We start from the raw sequence: 19,897 nt of genomic DNA on the forward strand, positions 1-19,897 counted from the left end.
AACTAAATTGTACCACTGAGACCAAAGCGGACAGCTGAACGTTAAGAGCCGCATCCCGACTACGACTGTAACGCTGCTGTCGCGGGTTAGGCTGCAAAATAATGGCCTTGGAAAATTTAAACTTTGTGTTGTTGGTGTGAAGGACTCCAAAGAGCCACTCAGGGAACATCAAAGGCAGAACGGCAGCATGGAACAAGGGTATGGTACGTTTCGTTTTCGGCGCACACTTTGTTCTTTCCTCCCTAGTGAACCCGTGAATACACGGTGCCTATTTCCTGGTTTCATGGTTGTCGTTCGATCCTTCCTGGTTGCTACGAGGTGTAGTGTGCCGTTCCTGCCTTCGTACACCTCTTAATCCTTTCTGTTCCTTCTCTTTTCGTCTCTTATTTTCGCCTCATTGGTGTGTCTTTCGCTCCTTCCTATGCTTGAGACATGCGAAACTCCTTTTTATTATTATTATTAGAAACAGGCCAACCCGCGTCCGGTCTTCAGCTTCTCCCATTTCGCATCCACACTCTTTTGTCTTCACATTCCATCCATGAGGCTCGGGACGGAACTTCCCATCCAGACGATTTCCGACGCCGTCTCAACACTATTCAAGCGCCATTCGAGAGCCAAGCTCAGCCCTCGGACACCACCAATTTCGAACTGCCGCCTTGGACACTTGAGCACATTCGGGAGGCAGTGCTCTCAAAAGCGCAGCTCCTCCAATCTCCGGCTCGACGCCAAGCTCTACACCAGCCAATAAACTGTTGCGACCCGTTTAACAGGCCAGCAAAGGCCCTGAGCCTTTTCAAAACAAGGCAATATATGGACACCAGGTTTTGTAAGCCTAGAACTGTCAGTGGGCTGTGCGGGTCGCCTATTGTTGACTATCTGGAAAAACATCAGGTGCAGATTTGACAAACCGAAAACACCAAATAGCAGTCGTCCAAACAGACGCGGGCTCGAGCTATGAAACGTATCTTATCAGCAATTCCCTTTCAGACCACTCTTTGATCCTGCATGACTAGCATGTATTGTCCCTTGAGCAGTGCCAAGACTCGATGCGGAAATGAAGTGGCCGCCTCTTGCAGGTGCAAATCCTTTTGGGTCGCGTTTTTCAACCTTTTCGTCTTCAGCCCCATGCAGCCTGTCAGCAGTAGGGTGTCATCAGTCCGCTTCACGCTGTGACAAATTTTCGAACCCCTCCCCCCCTTTCCCGGCACCAATTTGTGAGGCCAAGGTTGGGATCCTTCCCAAGGTTCTTACCACGCCCCCTTCCCGTTCCCCACAGAGCCTCTTGCTGGGAGGCCCCTGCTCGACCTACCAACGCGGCGAATCACTACGAAGTAAACAAGATCCACCATCCGTCGCGGCACCAGGATCAGTGGGCAGTTGGCGAAACAGGGTTGGGGAGGCCGGCAGGCGGCTGTTGGAGAATGGCGACGCGTTCGGGGATCAAATAATAGCCCGAGTACGGAGCACTCCGTACAAAACTCTCTGAGATGCCCTCTCTGGTAGTCTGGCCCTGGCGATTTTCACCATAGAAAAGCAAGAGAAGAAGACGACATGAGTGTTCTTCTCCCACATCGAATCTTCAGAACTTCGTTTTGTCTCAACCCCAAATAGGCTACCCTTCACAAACTCCTCTTCGCCGTGGCATTGTGATGTTATCGGGAAACAGCATCCAGCATCACAGTATCACGGTATCCCTCCTTTCCCGCACCTGGCAACACTGTCCACCGGCAATTCGTATGGTTTCACCTTCAATTTAAGCCACTGCGACCATGTCAAGCAACAGCACGAACAGCACATCGGCAGCCGATTCAGGCGGCGGCTCCGGCCAGTCGGGTGGCAGCTCTGAGTTGATTATCGCCATCGCCGCGCTGGCCATTTCCATCGTCGCCCTGATCATTGCCGTTCTCCAGGCTCTGCAACAGTACTTTAGCTCTGCCGAAGGTTACTCGTCGTGCAACGAAAAGATCATTGGCGGCTGGTCCAAATTTACCAAACGCAAGCTCATCGCAACGCAATTTCGCTTCGAGGTCCGCTTCCGGATACCTGTTATATTTGTTGCGCCGCCACAGAACGCATATGGCCCGCTGGGTGACGACGATACAAAGGAGATTGTATATATGGACGGTTCCGTCGAAAACTACCGCAAGACGCACACGTGGACGCCAGAAGAGTTTGATATCAAGCAGAGGGCCAAGCTCAAGGGCACCGACACGCGCGATACGATCCACACCGCCGACAACGAGATGACCACCTGGCTTGCGCTCCTCATGGCGATTCAGCGCATGGAGCGTGAATCGCGTGAGTGGCAGGAACGCATCTGCACTCCCTACGTGCCGATTGCGCCCGAGGAAGCGCAAGACCGCCACACCATGGCGGTGGGCATGCAGGAGAAGACGCGGTCGTGGGACACAATGCCCGACGGCCTGAAGAAGCCCTATGCGACTACGGCCATGTGTCACATGGTCGAAATCATGGCAATGCTTGGCATCTACTGGAAGGAGTTTGACCGGAGCAAAAACCTGTACCGCGCACAGGGCAACGGCTTCCTCGTGACTGGGTCTTTGGTGCCGAACCTTGGTGTTGCGTTTACATTTGAGAAGGTCGGCAAGACTTGGTTCCAGGAGAACCGCATCGTGCCGCACGACAGCGTCAAGCAGCTGTGCTTTGGCTTCTGCCCGACCATCTTCCAGGCCGGCATCAAGACACCGCTCTACACGGACGAGCCGAAAGACGAGGGCACGCTGCAGCTGGGCACGCCCGCCGAAGTCGCCGAGACCCTCGTGTCCTTTGGCTGCAACACGAACACGGTCAACTACTTCCGCCTCGGCAATGAGAACACACGCTACTCGCATTTGTTCCCCGTCACCTTTGAGATGCTGGGCATGGTCGGCGAGGCTATGCAAATCCACCACACCGCTTTTACGATGCTTCCGAACCCAACCTATTTTACGTGGAACAAGTCTGCATTTTCGCTCGTGGGCTTGATGCAAGCCTTGGGCCGGTCGCTGGATGAGGCCAATGTGGAGGAAAATCTGTTACCGCGCGGCTCGCGTCTTTCCAGTCTCCGCAAGGAAATCGATTCTGTCATCGCCGCGGCGACGGAGGACGCCATCGTCAAGCGTCGCAATGACATTTTCCAGGCTGACCAGCGCAAGACGGCCGAAGTTAAGAAGATGGCCGACGCTCGCAACCATGCCTTGCGCAAGCGGGGCCCTCCTCGCGCCAAGCCGGCCCAGCCATCGGCCCTCTCCCGTCGCCTTCAGAGATTCCGGCACCGCACAACGAAGACACTGATTCGCATGGGCGTCATACCGGACCCCAACGCCGTGGCCCTCGCAAAACACCAGCGCCAACTTTGTCCCGACGTACAGGCTCGCGAGACGTTCCCGCGCTACTTGGAGACACTGCACCATGCGATCAAGCGGTGTGACCTGTTCTTGGAGCGCAACTACGACCTCGTGCAGCACGTCTTTGCCCTGCACCTACAGGAGGTACTCTGCTACCTCAATTCTCGCCCATATAGCCCCGACGACGAACCGCACGACACGCCCGTGCCCAGCGTGGGAGGTCCTCGGCAGCGTGGCGGCAACCAGTCGTCACCCGCAGCCCACCATGGCCGCGGCCGGCACGAGCCGCATGCCGCCCAGACACCGCACACGTACACGCCGCCGTCCGACAACACCGAGTACTACAACGAACAGTACATCCCACTGCACAGCATCGACACGGCGTCGTGGACCTTGCGCCACCGTCTGCTCATGCGTCTCTACGTCACCTTTATCCGCAAGCGGATCGCGGCGGTTCCAATTCCTGACGCGTTGTCAACGTATACCCAGGTACGCCGGGGCCGGGAGACAGCGATTGAGCTCGCACGCCAAGACTCGTCGGGGCTGTCGGCGCTTGCCGAGGTGGCTGAGACGGAGTCTGGTAGTGCCTCCGCATCCGCCAAGTCGACGAATCCGCTGGTGGCTGCTGTGTCTGCCCTGTCGTCGGCGGCGGCCTCGATATCGGCCACTGTATCATCGTCGACCGCTCCATCCACGGCTTCGCCCGCTGTTGCGTCACCAGAGTCACCTGTGGAGTCACCGTCTTCGCCCACGGCCTCGCGCGAAGCGCCCCCAGGCCAGTCGACCACCGGCGCCAACGCGGCGGTGGCCGCGCGGGAGCGCGAGAAGGACACGTTCACGCGGCCGACGACGGTGCGTGATATTGAGAACATTTGGTTCACGCTGACGTTCCGGATGATCTGCTGGCTCATGCTTCATGACTTCCACAAGAAGGACGTGCAGATCAACAAGAGCGACGTGTATGACTCGCGGCTGGCCGTGTACATTCTGTAGCGGTGCAGTACAGAGTCGGTGTAGCTGCGGGAGAAACAGAAGAGAAAGATGCTTGGCAACTGAAAACCGGAGTCTGGCACTGTGTAAACACAAAAGGGATATGAGACCAAGTTGTCACCGCTGTAATCATGTCTTTCCTAATATACTGAAAACAATTACCCTATGATGCATGCGCCCGAGCTCCGCCTTGATTTATTGTCCGGCAAGGGGACGCTGATAGTACACCATACAGTCTTATTATGGAAGCATAGCAGGAGAAAACGGCAGATGAAAGTGTCCTGCGAGTCGGAAGTCGCCCTGTCTTCGGATTTAAATCGCCTACGTGCAGTCTTTGCTGCGGGACGGCTCGGCGATAAAATAAGGCCCCAGGTTCCACTAACAAAGAGCCCGACCTACAGCAGCTCACTTACACTTCCCGCTGCGAAGCCGCGTCATGGCCACTACCGGTTGACAAAGGACAACCAACTATTATGCATGCGGTTTGAGGCGGGCGCATATCATTCGATCCTTTGAATCCCTGGATGGGTTGGCATAATGGCAAATGGGCATGGCTCCGAGAGACAACGGGCATATGTCCGACGTCCGACGTGGGATTCAGGACGAAGGAATTTGTTTCTATAAGAGTTGACAGAAGTGTTGGTTCTGTCCGAAGCTGTCTTGATCTTTCCTTTCCTTTGTGTTCTCTTCTGTATCCCATTCAAGTCGCTTGTAGAGTGCATCTTACCTTTCAGACTACAATACCTCAAACTCCCACCACATCATCATGTCGCACCAATACCACCCTGACTTTGTATGTTTTCTTCTGTTTCTACGCAGTGCGTTCCTCGTTGTGACTAACATGCCCTTTCCTCTCTCGCAGGAACAGATGGTCGCCGAGCGCGCCGCCGGCTTGCACCAGCATATCCTCGCCCTACCCGCTGACCAACAGGCCACCTTTCAGAGCGACCCAAAAGCTCTGCCTGCCGCCATTGAGGCCTATGCCCGCGAAAACCGCGTGCCCATGCTCTTTGGACCGGCCAAGATGGCCCAGGCCGCCGCTGCCTTGGCCGCCATGCCCGTCCCGCCCCGCATCCTCGTTGAGTTTGGCGCCTATGTCGGCTACTCTGCCCTTCGCTGGGTGACACTTCTTGAAGAAGTCAACAAGGGCGGCGGGGATGCCGACGTCCACGTCTATACGTTCGAGCTCGACCCGGCCAAGGCCCAGATCGCTCGCGATTTTGCCAAAGCGGCCGGCCGGGCGTCCCAGATTACCGTGCTTGAAGGCCCCGGCGATGTGTCTCTCAGCAAACTCGTGACCGATGGTGTCCTCCCGCCCGGTTCGGTCGACGTCGTCTTCATCGACCACTGGGAGCCTCGCTACAAGCCCGACCTGCAGCTGTGCGAGTCGCTCGGTGTGCTGCGCGTCGGCTCGCTCATCGTGGCCGACAACACCGACTACCCCGGTGCGCCCGACTATGTGGCGTACGTCAAAAACGGTGGCAGCGGCGAGCCTGGCGCTATCAAGTTTGAGACGACCTCATACGACGCTGACACTGCGCCGGAGCCGCCACAGAAGCGAATCGGCGGTAGGTTCGGCGGTCCTGGCAGGCCCGGTGGTGGTGGATTTGGTGGTAGCCCGTCGGTAAGCAATCATCTGGGGGTGGTAGTTATGCTATAAAACTCCTTGCTAACTTTCTTTTTTTCCAGAAAATTGTAGAAGTCACAAAGGTGGTGTCTCTGGGATCGTGAGGGAGTCGTGAGACGCGGGTTATTCAACCATGCGATGCTGAAATGCTGCACTTGACCTGTTAGGCATACTATCGAATATGATAAATAAAAGAATTGAAGTAAAGACATAACTTAAGAACCTGGAAATTAACAAAGTGGCGAACTCATGTTGTCAAGTTGTCGGAAATTCCCAAGCTCAACCTCACTTCTGCCAGTTGGTACCAAAAGCTCGTACCAAAGCTACTGTCAAAGCTTGATCTGGCTGGCCAATGGACATGCGCAGCTCGATCCGCAGAGCTAATCGCGGCTGATTAGCTTTGGCAGCTCTCAAAACCTCCACCTTCCTCAAGACATAGCCTGCCATTGATAGTTCCGTAGAGTCGTCGTTACCGCATCTCTTCCTTTCCATACAATTGTCCTCGCCCTCTTCCTCGTTACTCACCTCCCAACAGCACCATGCCTACATACTGCATCTTGGGCACGAACCGGGGCCTCGGCCTCGAGTTTGTGCGACAGCTCGCCAAGTCTCCAGACAACACCATCATCGCCACCGTGCGGCCCAATGCCGACCGCACCGACCTCGATGCCGTCGCCTCCCCCGCCACGCACATCGTCGAGTGCGACGTGTCCAACGTCCAGTCCGTCCACATCTTCGCCAATCAGGTTGCGCGCAACGTCCTCGCCGGCAGCACGGGTCCGTCCCATACCAAAATTGACTTTTTGATCGTCAACGCTGGCATCAACGGCACCCCGCCTGACCAGGACAGCCTGTCACTCAACCCCGTCCTGCTCACCGAGCAAATGGCTGTCAATGTTGTCGGCCCCGCCAAGGTCGTCGAGTTTTTGGTCGACCGCGAGGCTCTGGCGCCCGCCGTGCGCATCCTCAACATGACGTCGGGTCTCGGCAGCCTGGCACTGAGCGCCACCATGGAGCCCCGCAAGAGCATTGGCTACAGCCTGACCAAGGCCGCCCTCAACATGCTGACGGTGCACCAGGGCTACGACGTGCGCGCGCGCGGCTTGTCGCAGGCCGTCGTTATTGCCATGGACCCCGGCTGGGTCAAGACGCGGCTGGGCGGAGATGGAGCGCTGCTCGAGCCGTCGGAGTCCGTGTCGGGCATGCTCAAGGTGTTGCACGGCCTGAAAGACGAGGACAATGTTGCCTTCTTTGGCAAGGACGGCGAGCGGAAACCGTGGTAAGGTTTCCGTGGCAGGCGTGGTATTCTGGTTCCATTTAGTAAACGATGAGCAGCGAAAATGGAAAACGTCATCAAACTTTTACCAATGAGTAGTCCAGGGACAATCGGTGCTGTCTTTTTGAGTTTCACTGCGATCATAATGTGTCCGTATTACGAGGCAAGTGACGAATGGTATCGTTTTTGTTAGGAGAGGGCATGGACACATTGCAATGGCATCCAAAGGGAAGGAAACCATATTTAATTCGTTTCGGAAGCAGCGATGCACGTCTGCTGTCAACAAGAGAAAGAACGGCCGGCACCAACGTCGATATCTGGAAGGCACACAGTGAGGAAAATTCTAGCATTCGAATTGGGCAGCTACGTTGGGGCCTGCGAGGAAGGAGCGGATAACTCAAAGGGACAGGATGCAAGCCATTTTGGAAGAAGCGGAGAGAACTGCTCTTGCAGTCATCGTTCGCCTCACGGCAAGCGCGCCCCAGCTCCGTGGTGTTGTCTTTTAATATCAGGAAAGAGCGGCCGCTGTTACACCTTTTCTCTCGCATCTCAGGGAAAGCGCCACCAGAGGTATCTGACAGTCTTGCCGCATCATCGTCCTGACGTATCCCACCGTCCACCGTGTCTCGTGCCTTGCTTCCTGCTTTAACTTTGTTTACTCTCCTCTCCTTTACTTCTTCTCTTCTAATCTCTTCTTAACTTTCTTCATAGTTTCTTACCGCCCAATCTACGACAACCGGCCCCTTTCATCCTTATCCGTATCCTAGAGCTTTCACAGACAACTTCACTGCAGGTTCTTCCTCTCTTTCTTCTCTTTTATTCCCCTTCTCTTGTTCTCACTTCCTATGTTCTGTTTTCTGGCCAGCGCCCTATGAACTCGGACCAGCTCGCTCAACGCGTCAGCACATCCTACTCTTCTCCTTGGTTCAAGGTCTCGGTTTCCTTTGACTTCCCAACGTGGGGCTCAAAGGCCGAGGCAGACGCCAAGGTACCGGTCGTCAAAATGAGCTCAGCCGACGACATGTCAGAACTGCTGCTATCCAAGTCAGTGCTTGATACAGTACCCCTGGCAAGCCAAACTACAAGCCCGACGACATCCAATGAGCCGCCTCCGCCACCCCCAGCATCAACGGTCGACCGCGTGATTGCGATTGTGCGAATTGTGGTTGCTTTCATCATGGCCTTCCCGTTAAGCTCCTACTGCCATTATTTCTGTAGCGTCATTCACTGCTTCTTGCACTGCTATTGCTGGTTCTGCCATCACGTCTGTTGCGTCGTCCACTGCTTCTTGCACTGCTGTTGCTATTGCTGCCGTTGCTGCTTTTGCTTCCTGAATCGCATGATCTCGCCTGCAAAGGACTTTGGCGTCTTTGCCGTCAAATGGATACGTTACTCAATAGTGGACATTATTACAATTCTGGCTACCACTACAACTGCAGGTATTGTGAGTTCCCTCCTGTATCCCATTTATATGTGCTTGGAATCGATTCCTCTTCTGCACCTATAAATGTCCCACTACGGACGCCCGACACTAATAAATAGCTCTTCCAGCTGTACCTCTCCAAACCGCCGGCGTCTCGCTCGTTCGCCGTCTTCAACCACAACAATGAGGTTGTCTATCCGCAGTTCGCCTTCCCTCTGCGCGATGAAATCATCCCGTCTTGGTTGGCCATATTCCTTGGTCCCTTTGTGCCGGTGGTGATCCTAGTGCTGCTTCAGCTGTACGTTCGTTCGTTCTGGGACGCCAACAATGCAATCTTTGGCGTGCTGTACTCGCTCAGCAACTCGGTCGTCTTCCAGGTCATCATCAAGTGGCTCATCGGCGGTCTCCGCCCTCACTTCTTAGACGTGTGCAAGCCGGACCTGTCCCTCGCCAAAACGCTGCCTCCTCACAAGTCGGCTTACATTGCGTCTGGCTTCAACAACATGTACTACACCCGCGAGATCTGCACGGGCGACCCGCGCCAAATCAATGACGCTCTATCCAGTTTCCCTTCGGGTCACACTACAGCCGGGTTTGCTGGGTTTGTCTTCCTCAGTCTGTACATGAACGGCAAATTCAAGATATTCTCGCATCAGCACACCCAGCTGTGGAAGATGCATCTGTTCTACGCCCCGATTCTCGTTGCCACGCTCATTGGCGGTGCACTGACTATTGATGCTTTCCACAACTGGTACGACATACTGGCCGGAGCCGCGATTGGCACGACGATGGCCTTCAGCGCCTACCGCATGACCTACGCAGCCGTCTTTGACCCTCGCTACAACCACATTCCGCTGCATCGCAACCGGCCCTTTGACTACGATGCCATTGTTACCAGTAACTCTGGCCTCACGTACTTGGACCACAGCAGGCTGTAAATAGTGGGACAAACTCAACTGAATTTTGCGGCTCGACTATGTACACTCTGCACTCTTTGAAAGGTCGTTTTCTTTTGTCTCGGTCACTTTCTGTCAAATTCGGAAGACTTTTCACCAATTTCTTTTGGGTCCTGTTTACGAGAGGGCCGCGACAATGGAGTTGTACGCCGCCTTGGGCGCGTAGCTGGAGTCGAAGAGCAGTGGGTTGCCCGAGGGTCTCCACGAGTCCTAGTTGAGTTAGCATAGGTGTGACGCGAGAAACAGAGAAGCAAATTTGAACGAGACAAAAGCCAGCAAAACTGAATAACGTACAGGATCGCGAACACCCCAGACAGTGATACCGACGCAAGCAGACTCGGCAAGGCAGCCCTTGGTGATCGTCGCGTAGTCGGCGGCATTGTTGCCCTGAACATCAAGCTCCGTGACGGCAACCTCCTTGACGCCAGTACCAGCCAGCGCCTTGATGGCACCAGCCAGGTTGGCACCACCACCAGAGGTGATGTGGCCCTGCGAGCCAATGCCGTCAATGGGAATGCCTGCAGCAAGCCACTTCTTGACGTGGGCAACCATGCCGTTGGTCAGCTTGGCCGCGCTGGGGCTGTCCAGGTTGTAGTCGTTGATGTACAGCTTGGCGTCCGGGTCAGCAGCACGGGCAGCCTCAAAGGCAATCTTGACAAAGTCCTCGCCGAGCACCTGCGAGAACACGGAGTTGCGCAGCGAGCCGTCCTCGTTGAAGATCTCGTTGCACACGTCGTAGGCCCGGACCTTGCCCTTGAAGTGCGTCATAATGGTCGTGATGTGGCTTTGGATCGCCGACGTCAGCTTGGCCTTGTCGCGGATCTGGCTCACCCAGCCGGCCAGCTGCGAGTGCCACACAAACGTGTGTCCGCGGACCGTCTTGTTGTGCTCCGTCGCCCAGTTCACCAGGTAGTCCGCCTGCGACAGCGTAAACTTGCCCTGCTGGCTCTCTGTGCTCTCCCACTTCATGCTGTTCTCGGGCGTCAGCTGGCCAAAATTGGCCTCAATAATGGCCGCGTTCTTGCCCGTCGTCAGACGGCCCTGGTCACTGCACGTGCCAAAGTACAGCTTGCCCTTGGCCTTCATAAGCGCGTCGATGCTCTGGGTGGCCTGGCGCGGCGAGACATCGGCCGCGGGCGCGGCAATGGCGGCCAGCGGCGCCAGCAAGAGAAGGAAAGTGGACTTCATAGTTGGATGGGATAAAGAATGATGAATTAAATGCTTTGGAGTTGGCAACAAAACAAACACAGACCTGACTCGACGTCAAATCCAGGAACCTGGAGAACGCTCGTTTTTATGTCTGTTTGTACTGAGGTCTCAAGCGAGGATTCCAACAGGCCCCTCACGAACACCTCCTAATTTCCGCACGCTTTCTAATGCCCGTGTAAATTATGTGTTTAGTTATTTTTCCTATTAGGATAAACCAAGCAATTCGCCCAAACCATATCCCAATGGCTGCGCATTTTGTGCAATGTTCGAGTGTATCGTAGTGGTGAAGGCTCTCTGAACGACACAAGTGTACCGGCGGGCGGCACACATTTACCTATGCCAAGACACTCACAATATACGAATGGGCCAAACCACGATCTGCAACGAACACATGCGCTTTCTGTGGTATATTGCGCATCTTCAAGATGTGGAGTAGCGAGGACTGAGGTCGTTTCTCCGCTCTCCCTCATCCCGATGTGGCCGTCCTATATTGAATTAGCCGCAGGAACCAAACAAACTCCATTTATGATACCAATCTTCGGTTAAAGAGGGTAGCCTGGGCCAAGACTGCATTCGAATACCGGATCTGTGGGGTTGCATCGATAATAAAACATATATCACCAATGGCATATGGGGCAGAGGGGAAAATAACAGAAACTGAAGGGCTACGGTAATACAATCTCGCCGTCGGCTGTTTATCCCGGGAGTCGAATGCAAACTTAATATGGCTTCTCTAGCCGCCGTGCTATGCCGCGGAGCTTTGTACGCGTTTGGACGGAAGATGGCCATTACGTATGTACCTTGCCCAAGAAACACGTAATAGCCGTCGATATTGCTCCCAAGACACTTAAAAAGAGTGCAGGGTTCATCGAGTTCTCCAACAAGCGGTGGCAAAAGTCCTCTACCCCGTACTCTCTGCCCCTTTGCGAAGCTCACTGCGGGCCGTTAGCCTTAATGGTCTGTATGCATATTTCACATATTTGCCCCAAATTTATTGAGAAAATAACCACTGCAAAGTATTGTGCATATAAATTTTATTCATTTACATATTCATCAGTCTATCGTTGCTTGGTGATCATGGCGTTCGCACCGGCGCCTTTGCCCTTGACCAGTACGCCTGCCTTCTGCAGGATGCTGATGCAGTTCTCAATCGTCGACAGACTCACACCGCTCGTGTTCTTGGGGAAGCGCACCGTCTTGAGCCACTCCCGCGCGTCTTCCTCCGAGTAGTCCAGAGCCGTGCTGATGTACTTGACCGACTCCTCCGGGTTGGCGTTAAAGTGAGCAATGCCCTGGTCCAGCTTGCTGAACAGGTCCTGCAGCTGCACCTCCTTGTCTGGCGACCCAACCACGGCCGTCGACGCCACAATCTTCCAGCTGCTCCATGGCGTGTAGATCTCGCCGACGCGCTTGATCTCCTGGTTGTCGTAGTACCGCTTCGACGTAAAGTGCTCCCACATGAAGAAATCCGCCGCGCCCGAGTTGACTGCCTTGCGCAGGTTCTCAAACGTGTTGAGGATCACCGTATCCGAGAACGGCTTGTTGTCCGCCGGATCGCCCGCTGTCAGCCAGCCCTGCTGGTCCGCGAGCACGTATCCCATGACAAAGCTGCCCGATCCAATACGCGACACACCAATCTTGCCGCCCTTCAAGTCGTCGACAGACGCAATGTCGGTGCGGTCAAAGCCGCTCGAGATGGCCCAGCATAGCGGCGTCTCGACGTAGGTGCCGACAATCTGGTAGCCGCCCTGGCCGGGCTCCTCCTTGCCCAGTCCAGCCACCCAGCCCTCGGTCAGGCCGATGCCGACATCAATGTCGCCTGCGCGCAGGGCAGTAATCATGTGGCCGGTACCGGAAGGGTAGGGGATCGTCTCGGCATCGAGGCCAAAGAGTGTCTTTGCGTAGTGGATGGGAGTCGAGAAGTGCTCGGGCACGTAGCCGACGCGCAGCGGGGTCGAAGAAGCCATGGTTATGTCGGCGTCGGTGAGGTAGCACACGGGTGAGAACATGCGGCCGTCGCTGGTGATAAGGAACCGTGAGAAAAGAGTCGGGGCGATTGAAGTCGATTAAAAAGGCGTGCTTTCAAACGTGGAGAAAGGTCGAGGGGTGGTTGAGACGTTAAAGTCTTAGCTCGGTTTGGCGGCGGCATGCCGACAAGCCGTTCAAGCCGTTGCGCCACGCGGGGCAGCAACAAAGCGACGGCCTCAGGAACTCGCTACTGCGCCAACAATGGGCTCTGTGCCAGCCTTGTTTCGCCGATCACCAAGCAACTGCATCGCTCTTTCCATCTGATATCCAGGATTGATACTCCGTCAGTGCAGACACGATCGACTTGGAAGGACCTTGTTTGCGGGGGTGGAAAGAGCGACCCCACTCGACACGGGAAAGCATCAAGCTTCAAACCCAGTATAATGTCTCTGGCTTTTGCATCCTTCAAGCTTTGAGGCTCTTTACTTGATACACGTTGACATACAGCCCACGCGAGGTTGCCCCTGCAGTGTTCACCAAGCATCTTGCGCGTGTGAAGCTGTTTCGCATGCGAAATGTGGAGGACACAGCATTGGTTCGTGTGTGCCAATCGTGGGGAAACAAGCAGTCGTGACGTCACATGCCAATTGCAAAACCATAATACAGACCCATCGTACCTTCCGACATCGTACCCAGGAAGTCTCAATTGGCAGCGACTCGAGGATCGTACCTTCTTGCTTTGCGATTTAACTCATTTTGGACATACACATTTTTCGTTCACAAATTGCTGCCTCTTAATTTGCTTTTCTCGTCGTTGCATCGGTGCTGCACTGTTTGATTGGTGTCTGTTGCTAGACACTATGTTGGCGCACCGAAGACCCACCGCCAAGTAGCTGACGAATGGACTTATTCACCACTGGCGTCTTGTCGGAAGCTCCTCTGCACATGCCCGATAGCTCCGATTGTTGGGGATAGCCACTCCATTCCAACCTCTCCGTTTCTTGACTCTTGACTGTTCTCGCGATATTCTCCCAAACAACTGTTGATTTCCTATTGCGACGGCATTGCGCTCCTTCACGAGACACGAGTGAACGATACCTTCTAAGAGGTCTAGATCAAAAATCGCGCTCTCTAGGTAAGCACTCCCCAAACGAAGCTATTCTTTGGTTGGTATGGCTAGAAGCATCACAACGACGACCACCAACGACGTCCAACTGCAGCCACGAGAACTAACCGTTTTGCCCGACCTAGACTGTTGTACGAGATACGATAAATGGTCCCTATCATTCAGCCTCGGATGCAACCCAACACATAACGCCGACCATCAGCCTGTTTCTCACTCTCTTTCCAGACGCATACGCACCTCCTCAACTCTCACCTCCACCCTCTCAGTCCTCACACGAATACCGACACGATGGAACCGTGGACCGCGTCCGATGTTACGAACCTTGCCGGGATCTACACGATCCTCTTCTGCATGGTTGGCGTCTGCTACGTCATGTGCGATCCAATTGGTGGCTTCAAGCAGCCGCCAAAGCGGACGGCCGAGGATGAACTTGCGTCCTCCACACAAGCGCAGGAACGGGCCAAAGTAAATGCCCAGGCAGCCCAGTAGACGGGGCTGACTTGATACTCGGATCGTGAGCTGGTTCGTGGGCATGCCAAAAGGTGGAACGTCGAGAAATGACGAACAAAAATGGAAACGAGAACGTTTAACGAAAAGGAAAAACAATACGGTGAGAGGGAAGAGGCAAGAGGACAAAGGCGACAACCTGCAGCGAGGGCCAGACAGATGAGTTGGGCCGACCAGCCAACCGGGACAACGAAAATGCCGGAACATGATGAACTGAAACCACCCAGGTCCCGATTCCCCCACTTTTACCATCCAAGAAATACTTATCTTGAAATGAAGGGCATTTAACGAGTACATGAAATACGACGATCCCTGCAGCGTGCAGGTTTGGAGTGGGAGGGTGAAGGGGGCCCTTGGCTGTGAGATGCCCGTTTGAGCTAGGGCGGAGTACACTGCATCGTGACATGGCAGGGCAAGGACGGAAGATCGTCAAAAGGCGTGTGGGAAAGTCTATCCAACTGCCTCACACTCAACCGTGCCGCTGGTAATCCGTACCTACTAGAAACATGTGTCCTTAGCCTGTTTTTGTATCATCTTTAGTGCTAATATGATATAGACCATCGGGAACGACCGTAGTGACGTCAATTTGCACATCAGACAAAATAGGAGACGGGTCAAGGCGTTGACGGTTGTGTAAATGACCTCGGTTGCTTTCTAGGTGTACGCAAGCATGGAACCTTTTGTCGTCATATATAAACCGTCGATGAATGTTTCCTTGTATTTGGGGACACTGCTTAGACTAAAAAAATCCGTAAGTGAAATAAAAAATTAATTAATGAAAAATAAAAATAGGAGCGAATAAAATTCAACAAAAAAGAGAACAACCTTCCCCTTTTCTCAAGTTTATCGACCCCAAAAAGAACTTTCGATCGAGGAGGGGCTCGAACCCCCAATCTTCACAGCCGAAATGTGACGCCTTACCATTAGGCCACCCGACCACTCACGTGGATAAGAGCTTGCCCTAAACAATCTTCTAAAGCTCAGTGCACTTGAATGTGGGACGTTTTCGACTAACACGGCCACGAAACGAAAACAACCAATGACAAGCCACGAGTTTCACGAAGCCTGAATGGGCAACACTTTCATACATGCATCGTGCTATCTTTTGTCCAAGTCCACGCCAACTCATGTATTATCTATGTGACTGACAAGATGCCGCTGTCAATGCCCAATCATGAGTTTAGTGGCATCTTCCGGCCGGTTATGGAGAACAATGAGCTGCTACCCAAACAGTTATTTTTCTCTGCTGTGCTTTGTGCTGGACGGTTACTTTGTAAAAGTTCCTTTCGGAAGTTCTTCAAATTTTTCAAGGGTGTGTACTTGTGTCAGTTAGTTTCCCAAACTGCACCGTTTATCATTCCTAGCCAGATTTCTGCTCTTATATGTGGCAATACAACTAAATAAGAAATCCAGAAAGTGAAAAAGGAGCTGCCCGTACGGATGTACAAAAAAAGCCTCAAAATTCGTCGTACATCCTCGCCATATATCCGTTGGAAAAGGTACATTAACAATCTCCGGTGGGTTGCTTTTCTACACGGAGCAGTGAATGGCACCTGCTCACACCTTGTCTTCCGAGCTGTTTTCGACCTTTCTGAGGCCACGGTCTGAGTTTTGTGAGGTACCTGATCTCGTCTGGGCAACTCGATGCGGTGAGTGTGCTGCTTGTTGTCTCTCGTTCGATCCTTGCAGGAGGACGTAATTATGGACTACGGTGGCACGGGGTTATAAAAATGCCAGTGGATACTGGCAATGGCAATGGAGACAATTCCGTCGTCAAAACTCTCGTGGAAATTTCTGTCCGAGAAAAGCATCTGACAGTGCAAGTTCAACGCCATGGCCATGGAGCGATCATGGATGTCGCAACGTAGCTGGAGCTAAAACGGCTAGGATTATGTGTTGATTGGCAGAGGACCAAGATGAACAGGTCCAACAACTTTTGACGATCTAGACCGTCTAGTTGCCACTCCCGTCTCAACTCTTCCTGCAAGATACCGCTCGGTGTGCAGACCGGGTAACTGCAGAGAAGACGGACGCAATAGATGCCGGAAGAGATTCCTGCAGGAAAAGCTCATATCCGTTTCCAGACTTGCTCGCACGCCCTTACGTCGTATGTCTGTGTTGTCTTGCCGTTCTCCATGGGGTGTCCTCGTGGGCTCTCCAGGTTGTCCCCGCAAGTATTATGACGGTGAGGGCTTTTTGTCTTATCTTCTCCGTCCCTGTACGACATACACCAACAAAGTAACCATTAGCGACTGGTCGCATCGTCCATGGTCTCCTACTAGATATAGAACGGCCTGAGAAAAGAATGGTAAGTGTTTGCAAGGTAAACTTTTGTTTGTTTTGTTGGTGCTTCGTAATTTATCACCTGTTTTGATATTTATTTGGAACATTTGTTAGTCCAGATTCAAACGTCCTAGAAACAAGACTATGTGTAAGGAATGTGTCTTCTTTTTTCCTTTCTTTTTTGTTTCCTTGGTCCGCTTGTCTGGGACTTCTCGTGACTCTATGGTAGAGGTCAGCGACAGGCAATTTGGTGGAGTTCTAGATGTTTTGACACTAGCTCGTCCACCTAAAGCCCCGCCCCAGACGCTACGGGCGTTTCTAGTAGAAAACCCCCGTGGTCTGGACGCTTGATGGGTTGGGCACAAGTGCTCAGGGGCCTTCGTAGCCATTCCCCAACCTCCGCCAAAGCACAAACAGGGTGCGCTAAGGCAGTTAGGCTTCAGTGGGCATCGAGGCCCCATACAGTGCAGGGAAACATTGTTTGCCTCGACCGCTGCTCAAGGACAGTGTTTTGAGTTCTTTTGTCGGCAAAAGCGGCAACACGGTCGCCCGCAAAAGTGTTTATTAAATTTGCTTTTACCTTTTTTTTTTTTTTTTTTTTTTTTTTTTTTTTTTTTTGTAGGAGAAAGTCTCCCCGACAATGGCTGGACTTTTGACAAAGTTTAGATATCTAGTATTACGTTAAACTCTCGACTGGCATCCGATCCCTTGTCCCAATTCTTTTTTTTGATCGTGAAATCGACGATGCGATGGCAATGCGCGCCATATGCGGCTTGCATGGTTAGGCACTACCGAAAGCGGTTGTGCGTGGCGCACTGTCCCTTTTTTAGTGCAGCCGCCTTCGGCTGTCGCTTCTTCACGATGCTTCACTTTAGACGAAACTCTCAGAACGGCACACACACAAACACCATACTTGGGCGCCACCCATACACCAACACACGACATCACACCGGCGGAGAAGTCCGGGGTTACATCCCTACGGGTCCTGTAATAGTTTAACATCGTGAAGTGTACGACGGACAGAGTACTGCATACATAATCGGCTATGTCTCTTGGTGTATATCGTGGGGGCGGCACGGAAGCCGTTTCTTACATCGTACATCGTAGCTAATTGTAAGGAAATAAAAAAAATGCGGGGACGACGGTCGTTTTCTTCAACAACGACATCCAGCGCAAACTTTTGTCACTGCATCTCGGACGTTGCTGGTTTCTGTCGAACGCGCCCCCGGAAGCCACGGATGGCCATTTGCATCGTCTCGTCTCCACCGCGAGAGTCCTCCATTTCTTTCTTTCATTCGACTGGACCGGCTAACCTTGTGGCCATCCGACCATCTCGGAGAGAGCGAACGCAACGGTGCCTAGGGTGAGAAATGAGGGGAAACAGAGTCATAGTTTTGTTGGCAAGGGGGAGACGGAGATGGAGAGTGAAGGGTGCCGGAACAAGAAAATCCTGCATTTCCGGCGGCTAGGAAAGAAAGACACAGAGGAGCAGACAGGGCGGCCAGAAAAGGAAGCCCAAGATGTTGCAAGCGAGTTGGGAAGAGCAGAAAACCTGGCGAAGGCACCTTGAACAGCTAAGAGCACACCAATTGGAAACTACGAAGTATGTCGTTGGGCGCGCGTTTCCTGGCTCTGCTTGGCTGTGCGCTGTGCTGCAACCAGGTGTTGTACTCAGCAGTAGGACATGGCCCCATGGAGCTATGTACCCCACCATTTTGGCCGTTCTGGTCATTTGCTTTTCCTCTTCTTTACCCTCCGCCGACGATCCTCCACTGCGCTAGCGCTAAGGTAGGAAAGGTGCCGCCGATTGCCATCGATGGCCCCACAATAAGGGTACTGCACCTCCTCATGGGAAGAAACAAAAAGAAAACTCCAAACAGGCATCATCATCCAACGAGCCGCAACCATGGTCCCCGGAAAGAGAAGAGGCCCATATTGGCTCTTTTTGATCGTTGTTTACCTTTGTACGCTAAGCGACTCTCTTTTTCTTTTCCACAAGGGAGTCTTTTGGCCCCGAAAAGGAAAGGGGAAGCCATGAACACAAAAAAGGGACAAAGAGTCTTGACATCTCCGTTCACGTCATCTCACCCGTGATCCGGTTGAAGTAGAAATCTCACTCCGCTTCAAGTCGAAAGGCAGCATGGAATCCTACGCTAGTTACCCCATCCAGAAAGTAGAGAAAAAAAAGTCTTGTGACCTGACGTATTTTGTGAACAGGCTTTCCGTTTCGCAACCTCTGAGTTTTTTTTTTTGTGTTAGTTCCCGCTGACAAAAAGCTGTGCCATTTTGTAAATGGACGAAAAAAAATGAGCCGGGGCAGGGAACACGGCACGCCATGCAGGGAAAAGCAGAGAAAGCAGGGAAATCAAGGCACCCTGGCACCCTCCTCGAGCTCTCTCAACTCTTCCTTGCCGGGACTAGTGGTCCAACCAAACTTGTGAGCCTGTCTCACCACACGTTCTCCCACTCGTCCTTATCGTATTCCGTTTCGTCGTTCATGTTGATCGTCCCACGAGCTGGGAACCAATGCAAGTGAGAGACACAAAACACAGATAGCAAGGCTCGTGGAGGTTCAGTTCGAGATTGCATGCCATAGACGATCGCTGTACGTCGAGCTCCGTAGATTCCTAGGCGAGCTGGCGAGGTCCATGCTGCAAATGAATAGGTATGGTTATGTCCCTTCCCGTCCCGGGACTTTTCACAACCTAATTTTCCTGCAGCTGGCTGAGTAGCCGCCGAGTCCACACCTAACCTCTCATAATAGTAAATGACATATATTTCACACAAAATATATCCCACGGGGAAGTTGGGCATTTCTGACCTCGCTCATATTTTCGCTACCTTTTGAATGCTTGTCTTCGAAGCCTTTCCCTCCCTGTCCCGTTTCAGGAAGTTCGTAGACTTACACGCTCCGTCTAGACCCTCCCCGACTATCGTAAGTGTGCTGTCCCATGCCCAGCCCCGGCGAACTTTGTCCTCTTCTCGGTGTGCGGAGGCCGACATACAGAAAAGCACGGGCATTTTCGTTTTGATTATTTCTCTGTTTTCTCTGTTTCGTTTCCGAGCTCCAAACCCGTTGCCCGTTTTGCATCCGCTCGCTGGCGCCACGTCCCGCTCGCGTTTGGCCCAAGATAGAAGGTCGTTAACGAAAACGCGCACCCAAAACTACCGGCTTGGCCCTCCAA

General features: G+C 53.2%; 7 protein-coding genes and 1 non-coding gene across 8 annotated transcripts; 5 read left to right on the forward strand and 3 right to left on the reverse strand.

The window, feature by feature from the left end:
* Positions 1 to 1,769: 1,769 nt before the first annotated feature.
* SPBR_02365 (short chain dehydrogenase reductase) lies at positions 1,770 to 4,340 on the forward strand (the record flags this gene model as incomplete). Its single annotated transcript, XM_040760668.1, has 1 exon — positions 1,770 to 4,340. One exon carries the CDS (start codon positions 1,770 to 1,772, stop codon positions 4,338 to 4,340), a length of 2,571 nt encoding a protein of 856 aa, XP_040620394.1.
* Positions 4,341 to 5,103: 763 nt separating this feature from the next.
* SPBR_03071 (uncharacterized protein) lies at positions 5,104 to 6,068 on the forward strand (the record flags this gene model as incomplete). The annotated part of the gene is made up of 3 exons (XM_040761374.1): positions 5,104 to 5,130; positions 5,200 to 5,961; positions 6,027 to 6,068. The coding sequence occupies 3 exons, from the start codon at positions 5,104 to 5,106 to the stop codon at positions 6,066 to 6,068; spliced, it is 831 nt and encodes a 276-aa protein (XP_040620395.1).
* A 435-nt stretch (positions 6,069 to 6,503) lies between these two features.
* Positions 6,504 to 7,247, forward strand: SPBR_03200 (uncharacterized protein; the record flags this gene model as incomplete). The annotated part of the gene is made up of 1 exon (XM_040761503.1): positions 6,504 to 7,247. One exon carries the CDS (start codon positions 6,504 to 6,506, stop codon positions 7,245 to 7,247), a length of 744 nt encoding a protein of 247 aa, XP_040620396.1.
* Positions 7,248 to 8,111: 864 nt separating this feature from the next.
* SPBR_02762 (uncharacterized protein) lies at positions 8,112 to 9,601 on the forward strand (the record flags this gene model as incomplete). Its single annotated transcript, XM_040761065.1, has 2 exons — positions 8,112 to 8,393; positions 8,792 to 9,601. The coding sequence occupies 2 exons, from the start codon at positions 8,112 to 8,114 to the stop codon at positions 9,599 to 9,601; spliced, it is 1,092 nt and encodes a 363-aa protein (XP_040620397.1).
* Positions 9,602 to 9,736: 135 nt separating this feature from the next.
* Positions 9,737 to 10,807, reverse strand: SPBR_02994 (endo-1,4-beta-xylanase; the record flags this gene model as incomplete). Its single annotated transcript, XM_040761297.1, has 2 exons — positions 9,737 to 9,829; positions 9,914 to 10,807. The coding sequence occupies 2 exons, from the start codon at positions 10,805 to 10,807 to the stop codon at positions 9,737 to 9,739; spliced, it is 987 nt and encodes a 328-aa protein (XP_040620398.1).
* A 1,079-nt stretch (positions 10,808 to 11,886) lies between these two features.
* On the reverse strand, positions 11,887 to 12,795 carry SPBR_03109 (uncharacterized protein; the record flags this gene model as incomplete). Its single annotated transcript, XM_040761412.1, has 1 exon — positions 11,887 to 12,795. One exon carries the CDS (start codon positions 12,793 to 12,795, stop codon positions 11,887 to 11,889), a length of 909 nt encoding a protein of 302 aa, XP_040620399.1.
* A 1,415-nt stretch (positions 12,796 to 14,210) lies between these two features.
* On the forward strand, positions 14,211 to 14,411 carry SPBR_09153 (uncharacterized protein; the record flags this gene model as incomplete). Its single annotated transcript, XM_040767279.1, has 1 exon — positions 14,211 to 14,411. One exon carries the CDS (start codon positions 14,211 to 14,213, stop codon positions 14,409 to 14,411), a length of 201 nt encoding a protein of 66 aa, XP_040620400.1.
* An 884-nt stretch (positions 14,412 to 15,295) lies between these two features.
* SPBR_09506 lies at positions 15,296 to 15,367 on the reverse strand. The gene has a single exon. It is a non-coding gene; the product is annotated as a tRNA-Arg (tRNA).
* Between the last annotated feature and the right edge of the window lie 4,530 nt (positions 15,368 to 19,897).

This window comes from Sporothrix brasiliensis (genome assembly GCF_000820605.1).
Source record: "Sporothrix brasiliensis 5110 chromosome Unknown Cont17, whole genome shotgun sequence".
Lineage (NCBI taxonomy): Eukaryota > Fungi > Ascomycota > Sordariomycetes > Ophiostomatales > Ophiostomataceae > Sporothrix > Sporothrix brasiliensis.